Raw genomic sequence first — 12859 nt, forward strand, 5'->3', positions numbered from 1 at the left:
TATTTTACTCAGTTATACATTCATTTGTAAAGACTTAACCTTCAAATCGAGCCATGTGGAGCCACAGCACCTCCACCTACCTGCGCTCCGTGCATTGTTCTGTATAATAAAGTTGGTTACAACACGCTGCGTAGGAGATGGAGATGCTTGGTTGCCATGGTGACGCAGTAAAAGACTAATTTATAACATCTGAAAAGTGCTTGAGTCTGCAAAAGCTGCTTCCTATATATTTATAATACGGTGGCAGGAGAAATGATAGCAGCTGAAAATACAATATCATCCTAATGGATTCTCAAGGCAGGTAGGACAAACGTGTGTGTGTGTGTGTGTCTGTGTGTCTGTGTGTGTGTGTGTCTACTTGGGTTTTGGGGGTGTGACCTATTCTTTATTTGTCTTTTATTTATTGCGCAGCTGGCAGAAGCGTGAGATCATGCAAAACAGATTGCTTTGAGCTAATCATACGAGAGGGTGTTGTGTGATTGTTGTGCGGTTTAGACTTACTCCAACAACTTGTGTGTGTAAAAGATGTAAAAGATGACTGTGGTTTATCCTGTTTCACTTCCAATTAGTGTTCTCTCTCTATCTTTGCTGCTTTTAGTGTATATGTATCTTTTTTCCTCCATATAACTAAATAGAAATGACAAAGAAGGATGCATCCGAGTGTGTCGTATGTGTGTGTCCATACAGTTAGTGTGTGTGCGTGTGATGGCAGCATCTGATAGCAGTAGTAATGGTGTTTGTGTAATGGGCTGTGTCCAGATTCTCAGATCAGCACTGGATAATGCATCCATGCGAAACACACACACAAACACTATTTATCCTTCTTATCGCTACTTCATCACACACAAAGGTAACACACACACACACACACACACACACACACACACACACACACACACACACACACACACACACACACACACACACACACACACACACACACACACACACACACACACACACACATACATGCTACATTGTATATATAAGCCTTTAGATAGAGATCTGCTGCATTTTAAGCTACACCTCAAGAGCTTTAATACTCCAGGTCTCTCTGTCTGCACCTCACATGCACACTCGTCTGATACTACTAATTGCAATGGATATAGTGTTGGCAATGTGACCTCGCAGTCCTTGAAGCTAGAAGGAAGTAATTACATTGATTAATTGCATGTGTTTGCTATTGATTAGAGCAGCAGCTTGCCTTTTGTTTGGTACACAGCCGGTTCCAACAGCACGACACGGGCAGTAATGTAAATGTTAAGGATTACGCATGAACGGAGTAAAGAAGTGATCCATTTTAATGCTGGTGCACTGAGCCGGCGGGCCATGACAAGCTTCCTCAAAGGGCTTTGCATGTGTGTGGAAATATGTCAAGAAATACTGACTCTGGCCCTCAGGGTTCGAGGCAACCTCAAATGCCACGGCAAGGGCACACAAATACACACAGTCAGATTTCCATGAGCACACAAACGCTCTCCTAGACTGCTAAAATGTTGCTGCATTTACTGTCTGCTGTGGTACTGCAGACCTGATGCTTGCAGAATTAGGAATTCCCATGACTGCAAAATACATACAGGGCAGAAGGCTGGAGCTGAGATCCATGTGACTGCAACACACACACACACCCACTGCAAAAACTCTGAATCTTACCAAGTTTATTTGTCTTATTTTTAGCCAAAATGACTCATTCTACTTGATTTAAGATAAAGTCACTAAACAAGAGACATTTCAGCAAGATGGAGGGACTTGTTTTAAGACAGTGCATCTTAAATATCTTGTTAAGTCAAAAAATCTTGAAATTGTCTTAGCCTTCATGTCATCCTGTGGGTCAAAATGACCCGTTTTACAGTTTGAAAATGTGGGGGAAAATATTTTCATAGTGAAAATTTCCACATTTTCAACATTTTTTGGGAAATTTTTGAACATTTTTTGATGGAAAAAAAGAGATGTTAAAAAAATGTTTCTTGAAGAATATTCAGAAAAAATATCAACCAAAAATCCAGCAAAATTCGCTGGATTTTGGTTGATTTTTTTCTGAATGTTCTTCAAGAAAACATTACAAGTTTTACTGATATATATGGAATCACTTTAGATATTTTTAGGATTTTTTTTTAAAGATTTTTATTCATTTTTTGAAAATATTTGCAATTTTTATTTTAGATTTTTCAAATTTTAATTTTTTATTTCTTGCCAAATTTTGTGATTTTTTGGAAATAAAACTTTTAAGGGAAACTTATATGGAATTTTTGGAATTTTCTTCCTGAGGATTTTGCAAATTTTTATAAATTCGAGGATTTTTTTTGCTGAAATTTTAGATTTTTTTTTTCAGAGAAAGGAATAATATTTTTTGGTTCCCGTAAATGAGAACAACAGGAGGGGTAAGACACCTAAGCTTGACAATCCCGGTAAAATATAGCTTATAATAAATTTTCTCGGCTAATTTTAAGATCTCAGTATTGTAAATATCATATCTTATTTCAAGAAATCTTACCAAGCCATTTTTCACTTGTTCTATTAGCAGATTTCTTCACTTATTTCAAGGTAAAAGTTCCTTGAAATAAGTTTTTTCTCTTGTTTTGAGAAGGGGAATTTTTTCCAGTGCCCTGCCAGCAGCTGTCAGTCATCAGAGGGTGTCAGAGAGGACCAGAGCCAGTCTGCTCTCACCCATTGTTTGCTTTCCTTAAATCATCCGAGCAGCGATGTAAATTTTCTGTTTACTACGCCACTGAACCAGAGGGGGCTTCTCTCTGTGCTGCCTTCCACCTAATGAGAGCAAGGGTGACAGCTCCTGCAAATGAAGCCGCTTAGTCATGAGCTTAATCACTCATGCAGATGACAGATTGTCAATAAAAATGAGTAAATCATCTAATATTTATCTCCTCCTTTGAAGTGACATCTCCATTATCATGCTACAGTTAAAAGGACTCGGATTACACTGTAATTCTACAACACTGCTTGAAGCCTGTGTAAATGTGGAGCTGTTCTGTGTATTTCATGGTGATAATGTGGCAGAATCATTGGATTACATCGTGACTAAATTGTCTTTATGTGCTTCACCTGTGAGTCTAAGCTGATAATAGCAGGTGTGTATTCATCTGCTGCATCTGGTTGTGGTTATGAGGGTGGGGTTGAGCTTCCTAAAACAAGAATAACTTACTGGAAGAGAAAATGCAAATTCACGACTTCCAAATAGGACAGCTTCATAGTAAAATTCCCTGGCTGGGAGTCACTCAGGACAGTAAACAGTAGGTGGTCTCATGCAATATTTACTGTGGTGCAGCTGCAGCATTTATGTTCATGTGGCGCCCTCCTGTGTACTCACAGGGCATCACAACCTCCATCCAACAGCATGTTTCATGCTGCTACACCTGCACCAGCTGCCACCAGGTTTGCCCCAGTCAATGCTGTGGAGGGCCTCTGTTCTGGTCTTTGTTTTACTGCGCATGTCAGAAGGGCTGCATTGGAACCAGGAACCTTTACAGATGAGACAACGGCTTAACAAACACTGTGTCACACTGTCAGACTCAACGCTAAAAGTGACTACTTTTGTTGTAATTTTAGTTACAGCATGTAAACTAAAGTAAAAATAACTAATAAATGTGAACATGTGTTTTCAGCACAGAGTAAAATTGTGTGCGTCTGTGTGAAAGCATTTCATTTTGTTGTGTTTGTCCACTCATTTCTCCTTTGGTTTGAATGCGCACATGTAAGTTGTTTGTTTCCTCTATACATTAATATGCATGTTCATATTATATGTATTTTATCAGCTTTTTTTAAAAAAAAAAAAAAAACTTTTTTACACATACTGTACACAATCCCACATATAGTCTACACAATCACTGATTAATGCAGCTGTACACTCTTTTTAAGAGACCCTTATATGTACCTATGCAAACCCACATGTTCCACCACTGAGTTCTGCTACCCCATCTCAACATAATCCATATAATCTGGTAAAGTCGGATGCAGAATTTTCTACGGTAACATGTCTTCTCCACAGTAGACATTTTGACATGTGATGGCAGGAAAGCATGTGTGTTACTAATAACATTATGGTTCTGTCAGTGTGACCATGAGCCAGTTTGCACCTCAAAACCAGAACCTTAAAACTGAAGCAGCTAAATGAAATCCAGTCCTTACTCATTTTATTATTCACATTTCTAGTTGTCCCTCTGTGCCATGCCAGTATGTCTCCTATGAGGATTTTTAGCTTCATCTGTGTAAACCGCTGGGATGATGGACATCTGTTAATGAAACTCTGGACATCCACTAAAAATGAACCAGCTAATCAAAATCTGTCAGATCAAACTATTGTATAGCTTGTATTACTAGCTTGTATATGAAGCTTTACATAGCTCTACCTTTTCCACCATCAGTGACCGCCCTCTTTTTTATTTTCCAACTACAAGCAGTACAACAAGCACTGCAGTACAACAATGCCTCTGACATGTTTGTAGCGTACGGAAGCCTCAACGACAAGTCCCTTATGGATGGCCTCAACTTTGGTCTGAGCAACATGCAGTATTCTAACCAGCAATTCCAGCCAGTCATGGCGAACTGAACTCATCATCAAGATGTTATAGGACAGGCAGAGGAGTTGAAGATGTAACACTGACATTGTTGAATCTTATAGTTCAGCATCTGGAGGCCTCTAAGACTCATGCTAGGCTCTTGTTCATTGACTTTTCCTCAGCTTTTAATACTATCCAGCCACACTTACTAGCAGAGAAACTTCTTTCTCTTTTTAACCTAAATTTTAACCTTGTTGGCTGGATATTAGACTTCTTGACTGACAGGTCTCAGTGTGTCAGGGTTAATGGCGTTTTATCCCCTAAACTGTACTCCTCTACAGGCTCCCCACAAGGCTGTGTTCTCTTACCGTTGCTTTTTATCTTGTACACTAATGACTGCAGGAGCATGCACATGACTAGGCATTTTCTTAAATTTGCTGATGATACAGTGATCGTGAGTCTCTTGGATAAGGATGAGTCTGAACATGGTCCTGTAATTGATGATTTCATTACTTGGTGCAAAGAGTTTCACCTGCAGATCAATGTGTCCAAAACTAAAGACATGATTATTGACTTTAGAAAGTCACAGCCCAGTGACAGTTATACTGTCGTTAATGACATGGATGTTGAGATTGTTTCTCAATATAAATATTTGGGAACAATTACTGATAATCTACTTCGATTTGAGCCTTACACTGATGCTGTTTGTAAGAAGGTCCAGCAGAGACTTTATTTCTTGAGAAAGATGAACACATTCAAAGTGTGTAAGGTTCTCATGTCTCTTTTTTTATCAGTGTTTTATAGAAAGTGTTCTTACGTACTGCATGGTTGCTTGGTTCGGTTGTCTTGCTTTGTCTAGTAAAAACAGACTTGTGAATCTGGTCAAAATAGCGAGCAAGGTGATCGGAGTGCAGCAATCTCAGCTGCAGGATATCTACAGCAGACGTATCGTCAGCAGGGCCCAATAAATTCTGAACTGCCCTGATCATCCCCTGTTTGCTGAATTTGATCTTCTTCCTTCTGGCCGACGTTACAGAATGCCTAGAACCAAAACGAGGAGAGCCAGAACTTCTTTTATCCCAGTTGCCATTGAAAACCTCAATTCATTGGCCTGACCACTTTCTTTCTTGTGTCTGCTTTTTGCACCTGTGGATAGAACTCATTGTTGATTTTAAGACTGTAATCTTTTATTATTTATTGAATATTTATTGCATCTCTTTTTATTTGCTTTACCCCGTATGTTCATCATTACTGTTTATTTATCTATTGCACAGCACTTCGACTGAATGCACTTTATGGGTTTTGCCTGATCAGAGTTTGGCATTTTGTGGCTTAAGTGTTGTCCTTTTTCACTTGTGCTCAGGATTTTCCCCATTTTCTTAATGTCTGTATGTCTTATGTTTTATGTCTTATGGTTTATGGTTTATCTTGTACTGCCTGCTGCTGAAAAACAAATTTCCCACGGGATAATAATAAAGTTGAAGTTGAAGTTGAAGCCTCAGATTTTTATGCAATTCTTCCTCAACTTTGTATTCCTCCTGTAGAACTTAACCCAACAAATTTCCCCGGGTATTTGAAGAAAAAAAAAAAAGCTCTCGTAAAAGTCTTTTTTTTTTCATTTGTTAAAGTTAATTATGTATGAAACCCTGAAGTCTGAAACTGAACACTGCAGTTTTAAGGTGGAAATGTTCACCCATAGTTTGACTACTTATTTTACCCATGGTGTGTCTTCTAGCAAATAAAAGCACCATACACACATGTTAAGAGACCAGTTCTGTAAGCTAGCAGGGCGGAGCGTTCTGAACTGTTTCTGGTTTGAGCATATATGGCTGAATTACTCCAATATTACAACTTCATTTTGTGTTGTGTAAAGCAGTTTGACAGTGTGTGAGCAAAGTGATGGGTGAGCTGGTGTGCTTGAGCTGCGGCAACCGTGGACAGAGAAGAGGGGAGCTCATAGATCTGCACATTCTAGATGAAGCAACAATGTAGATTTATGCCTTTGCCACTGCATGACACAAAACAATTGCTTTCTGTTTCATTTTTTCAACAATATCTTTACTCTCCTCAATAAACATACACGATCAGTCAACATTTGGACACACCTTCTGATTCAATGCTTTTTATTTATTTGCATTATTTTCTGCATTGCAGATTCACACTTTTTTGTTTACAAAATCATTCCATATGTACTCTTTTATAGTTATGATGTCTTCAGTGTTAATCTACAATGTATAAAATAATGAAATTTAACCCTTGAATGAGAAGATGTGTCCAAACTTTTGACTGGCAGTGTATACCGAGATGAAAAATAGAACAACTGCAGGAAAATAAAACACCAATAAACAATAAATTGCTCCTTTCAACCATCAGATGGTAACCCACATTCTTCCTACTAAAGCTGCAGGGTTCACAACAAAATCACTCCTCAGCATGCTAAATCCAGATCTTCTACATAATTCATGAAGGGTCCCAACACTTCTTCATATTATCTTTTTTTTGCTTGTCTTTTATAATATATGTAAATAAATATAATAAATATATGTTGTCTTTCGGGCTATACAGCGACTCGGGGGTTAGCATTGTTGCCTTGCAGCTAGAAGATCCCTGGTTCGTGTCCCGTCCGGTGTGGGATTTTTCTGTATGGAGTCTCCATGTTCTCCCTGTACGTGGGCTTTCTCCAGGTTCTCCAGCTTCCTCCCACAGTCCAAAAACATGCTGAGGCTAATGGATGATTCTAAATTTTCTGTAGGTGTGAATGTGAGTGTGATTGTTTGTCTCTATATGTTGGCCAGTGAATTTTGCTAGATTTTGTTTGATTTTTCTGTGAATGTTCTTAAAAAATATTAGAAGCTTTACTGATATATATGTAAGCACTTTAGATATTTTTAGGATTTTTTTAGAATTTTTTTACTAATTTTTTGAAAATATTTACAAGAAATTTCTTACCAAATGTGTTTTTTTAAAAATAAAAACTTTTAAGAGAAACTTTCAAGGAATTATTGGAATTTTCTTCCTGAAGGTTTTGCAAATTTTCAGAAATTTGGGTGACTTTTTGCTGATTTTTTTATTTTTTCAGACAAGGAGACAATATTTTTTGGTGCCCGTAAATGATAACGGCAGGAGGGTTAAAATGAAGTGGTAGTGACAAGAAAAAAAATCAAACAATACTTTCCAGTCAAAACTGATGTCTTATGGTAAGAAACCATATCATTACATGGAAATGGGCACTTCTAAATAATGTACTTTGATGCACAGAGATGGGTGTTTAAGGATGTTATTCAATAACTGAAGAGAAACTTAAAAGACAGAGAGACCTTTTTCAAATCAGTCCCATTTTTAACATTTTTGTTTTTATGGTTTTTGTTTTGTTTAAAATTTAATATTGTTATAATCCTGTTCTGTGGAGGACACAGTACAAATGGTGCTGTACGAAAACACAAATTATTGTTAATGCTTCAAGAAAAATAATACCTAAAATATAAATGTATGATTATGAAAGACTCTACGATTAACAAGCAGATTCTACAGATTTAATATAACACATATTATACTAGTAGAAAATGACAAATGGCTGTTTAAAATACTATTTATAGAATATGAGACCAGCTCTGCAAACACACTATTACAGTATGTAATGTAAAAAATCTTAGAAAATAAGTACATATGTATGTGTGTGTGTGTATATATATATACACACGTGGACAAAATTGTTGGTACCCCTCAGTTAAAGAAGGAAAAACCCACAATTCTCACTGAAATCACTTGAAACTCACAAAAGTAACAATAAATAAAAATTTATTGAAAATTAAATAATCAAAATCAGCCATCACTTTTGAATTGTTGATTAACATAATTATTTAAAAAAACAAACTAATGAAACAGGGCTGGACAAAAATGATGGTACCCATAACTTAATATTTTGTTGCACAACCTTTTGAGGCAATCACTGCAATTAAACGATTTCTGTATTTGTCAATGAGCGTTCTGCAGCTGTCAACAGGTATTTTGGCCCACTCCTCATGAGCAAACAGCTCCAGTTGTCTCAGGTTTGATGGGTGTCTTCTCCAAATGGCATGTTTCAGCTCCTTCAACATATGTTCAATGGGATTCAGATCTGGGCTCATAGAAGGCCACTTTAGAATAGTCCAACGCTTTTCTCTCAGCCATTCTTGGGTGTTTTTGGCTGTGTGTTTTGGATCGTTGTCCTGTTGGAAGACCCATGACCTGCGACTGAGACCAAGCTTTCTGACACTAGGCAGCACATTTCTCTCCAGAATGCCTTGATAGTCTTCAGATTTCATCGTACCTTGCACACTTTCAAGACACCCTGTGCCAGATGCAGCAAAGCAGCCCCAAAACATTACTGAGCCTCCTCCATGTTTCACCGTAGGGACAGTGTTCTTTTCTTCGTATGCTTGGTTTTTGAGTCTATGAACATAGAGTTGATGTGCCTTACCAAAAAGCTCCAGTTTGGTCTCATCTGTCCAAAGGACATTCTCCCAGAAGCTTTGTGGCTTGTCAACATGCATTTTTGCAAATTCCAGTCTGGCTTTTTTATGAGTTTTTTTCAGCAGTGGTGTCCTCCTTGGTCGTCTCCCATGAAGTCCACTTTGGCTCAAACAACGACGAATGGTGCGATCTGACACTGATGTACCTTGGCCTTGGAGTTCACCTTTAATTTCTTTGGAGGTTGCTCTGGGCTCTTTGGATACAATTCCAACGATCCGTCTCTTCAATTTGTCATCAATTTTCCTCTTGCGGCCACGTCCAGGGAGGTTGGCTACTGTCCCGTGGGTCTTGAACTTCTGAATAATATGAGCCACTGTTGTCACAGGAACTTCAAGCTGTTTAGAGATGGTCTTATAGCCTTTACCTTTAAGATGTTTGTCTATCATTTTTTTTCGGATGTCCTGGGACAATTCTCTCCTTCGCTTTCTGTTGTCCATGTTCAGTGTGGTACACACCTTTTCACCAAACAGCAGGGTGACTACTTGTCTCCCTTTAAATAGGCAGACTGACTGATTATGAGTTTGGAAACACCTGTGATGTCAATTAAATGACACACCTGAGTTAATCATGTCACTCTGGTCAAATAGTTTTCAATCTTTTATAGAGGTACCATCATTTTTGTCCAGCCCTATTTCATTAGTTTGTTTTTTAAAATAATTATGTTAATCAACAATTCAAAAGTGATGGCTGTTTTTGATTATTTAATTTTCAATAAATTTTTATTTATTGTTACTTTTGTGAGTTTCAAGTGATTTCAGTGAGAATTGTGGGTTTTTCCTTCTTTAACTGAGGGGTACCAACAATTTTGTCCACATGTGTATATATATATATATATATATATATATATATATATATATATATATATATTGCATCATCATTCAGAGAACACTTGAACACAACCAAGATTTTCTCAACCAGTAATCATGTCATTGAATCTAACTGCTCTACTGAGTATCTTCTTAACCATAAACCTGGGACATAACGGTCACATCTTGTGCTAGTTTCCACCTGTTTTATTTGCCACAGTCTGATTTGAAGCCCGGACCACAGTAACGGAGCACAGACCAGTGGAACTAGTGGTTTTGTCATCACTGACTGGATGCGTCTTATTCAGACTGGCGCTGCATGATGGATTTTCCACAGCGGTTTGGAGGAAAACACAGTAATGACAGTGCAGACACATGGTGGCGTGTCATTTATCTCAGTCAAAACCACTGACACCAGCACAGCTTTTCTATTAAGCTTCAGTACATGTGCTCTCCTTCTTCAGCTGCAGATTCACACTAAATCAGTTATGTGACATGGTGACTTCAAAGTCTGCCTGTTCCTCAGTGGAAGAATGAGCAATGAGCAGATATGTGCTTTAGAGGGAAGTAAAAGGACGCTATGAGCTACATAGATAAAAGCCAACAGCCACAGAAGTAGCCATATTTTTAGAACTGCAGTATTTCATGCTTATTTACTCCAAAGATTACTCATGTGATTTGCGGTATAAGGTAAAAAAGAGACTTGAGCCGACAGTCTATCGACAGATGTCCTCACCCCCTACCTCCCCCATCTGTTGCCTCCATATTGACACTGTGTAATTGGTTTTAGAAGGAAATGAGCACTGCGTTATGGATATTAGTTAGCGATACATTAGTGCGCTGGACACTAGGGACCATGAACTTCAGATAACCTTGAGTGTGAGCTTGTAGGTGGAGAGGGAGAGAAATCCTGTGGAAATAGATATGATTTTAATGTGGCTTTGACTTGAAATGTTTGGATTTGAAAATAAAAGGAGCGAATTTTAACTTTGATTTGACTTCTTCACAGACGTTTTTGTGTTGCCACCACTTTAAGGTGTACAAAAGTAGAGAAACAACTGGCTGGCGTGTAACTAATGCCCAGGCGTTTCCTATTGCATGGATTACTCACAAGGCAGGAAGAATGATCTACTGTGATGGTCTGCTGGAACCTTTCTGTATGGAGTTGGTATGTTCTCCAGGTGCTCTGGCTTCTTCTCACAATCCAAACCTGTCCTGGGTGGATTCTGCCTTTTGATTGAATCAGGCTGGAAGGGTCTTCATTTCTTCATTTCATGTCTTTCAATCTGTTCAGATAGCAGTTGGAGAGAGGAGACAACATGGACGCCACAGAACAATGACAGAAACACATCGTCTATGGGAAGAGGCAGTGGACACCAAGTGCAGCAGTCTGAGAATTTCTGAAGGACAACAGAAGGTGGATATAGTAATATGTAGGATCCACCAGCCATTATTACACAGTGGAACAGGACAAGAACAGATTTAACACCTTCACAGCCACAGTGGAGATGAGGCTTGCTTTGATCAGTGGAGCGGAGACACCAAGACACTACAAACAAAGACACTTTCCACATCTGGCCTGAAGATGCAAAGGGACAAATCAACAGGAGAGCACCAGATCAAACTTTAAAGGATGCCCCTACACAGACTGGTCTAAACCCCCACTCACTATCAGGACCAAATGGCCACCAATACGCATTCTGACTGATTCCTGAGCCATGGAAAGCAAGCTCAGGAAAGTACATGACAACTTCAAAGACATTCCACTCACTGACAAGGAACTCTGAACTCAAGTCAGAACCAACAAAGACAATCATCTCAATTCTGAACTGAATTCATTTTATATATACCCATTTCATAGAACAAATGAACATTACAATAACTTCATGTTCAACCTATATCTTGCCCTTTCTTGAATCTTCTGTTTATTTGTTTCGGTACCAACGTCATAATTTCAACATGTCTGAAAATTTCATCCAAATCCATTAATCCGTGTTTGAGTAATGTTGGTAACAGACAAACATACGACCATCATCCCATAACTCCAGTGCCTTCCTTGGTGGAGTAATAAGATACAAGCCACTCACGGAAAACAACTGCAGCTGGGCCGTGAGGAAAACCCCAAAATGACAGTCACTGCCAGTCTACAGAGTTCAGGTGTGAAAGTACAACAATTCACACTCAAAGACGACTTAAACAGGGGAGTCACAGAGGCTGCATGAGATGCAAACTTTGAATCAGCAGCAAAACTCAGTGGCTGGACTGGAAATAATACAGCCAGAAAGATTCTGAAGCAGAGTTTTAAACAGAGATGAGACCACAACAAACTTTTGAAACCAACCATTCCAGCTCATCAGTGAAACATGAAAATTAAATCCTGGGTGTACATGGCTGCTAGAGGAACTACCTCGCTTATTTTTACTAACAGTGGAACAAATGAGGAGTCAAATGAAGAGAATAAATTCAGAACTGTACATTTTGTTTGTGTGCAAAGCAGTTCCTCCAGTCTGATTAGCTTCATCCTAACTTCAACCTTCATCCTACAACAAGACAATGTAAAGAAACAGACAAGAACTGGAAGGTCAGAGACTGGTCGAGTTAGTTAACACATTTAAACCATTTTTAGCATTTTTCATGCTGAAAAGAAGACTGAACCTCTTGGTTGAAGGCTTTGAAGGCCTGCAAAAGTGTTTCCAAAAGTGCCGCTAAATGTTCTTGCTGTTGTCACTGCATTAAACTAAAGGACTGCACGTTTTAACAGAGCAACACATCTGAAAAAATGGACTGCATCAAAATGTGTCTTCGTAGAATATGACAGAATGTATGTACATGTAAATAGCGTGAACAACTAAACACCAGCGTCTGCTGTTGTCTCACACTTTGATCTCCAATTCAAATGCCTAAAGTAGCACAAACATCAGATTTCACTTTCCTGTTAACACACTTTGGGAGGGCATGGTGCCTGTCAGCTACTTGTTCTGGGTAAATCAGCAACAGTCCAATTTCATTACCCTCTAAAGGAGACAA

General features: G+C 38.6%; 1 protein-coding gene across 1 annotated transcript in view; it reads left to right on the plus strand.

The window, feature by feature from the left end:
• The first annotated feature begins 282 nt into the window (after positions 1–282).
• dpf1 (double PHD fingers 1) overlaps positions 283–12859 on the plus strand; it is an 81492-nt gene continuing 68915 nt past the window's right edge. The window contains exon 1 of the mRNA XM_051958098.1: positions 283–301. Coding sequence (XP_051814058.1) covers positions 285–301 — 17 coding nt within the window. The 5' untranslated portion in view covers positions 283–284. The remainder of the gene's footprint in view (positions 302–12859) is intronic.

Source organism: Acanthochromis polyacanthus, chromosome 13, assembly GCF_021347895.1.
Source record: "Acanthochromis polyacanthus isolate Apoly-LR-REF ecotype Palm Island chromosome 13, KAUST_Apoly_ChrSc, whole genome shotgun sequence".
Lineage (NCBI taxonomy): Eukaryota > Metazoa > Chordata > Actinopteri > Pomacentridae > Acanthochromis > Acanthochromis polyacanthus.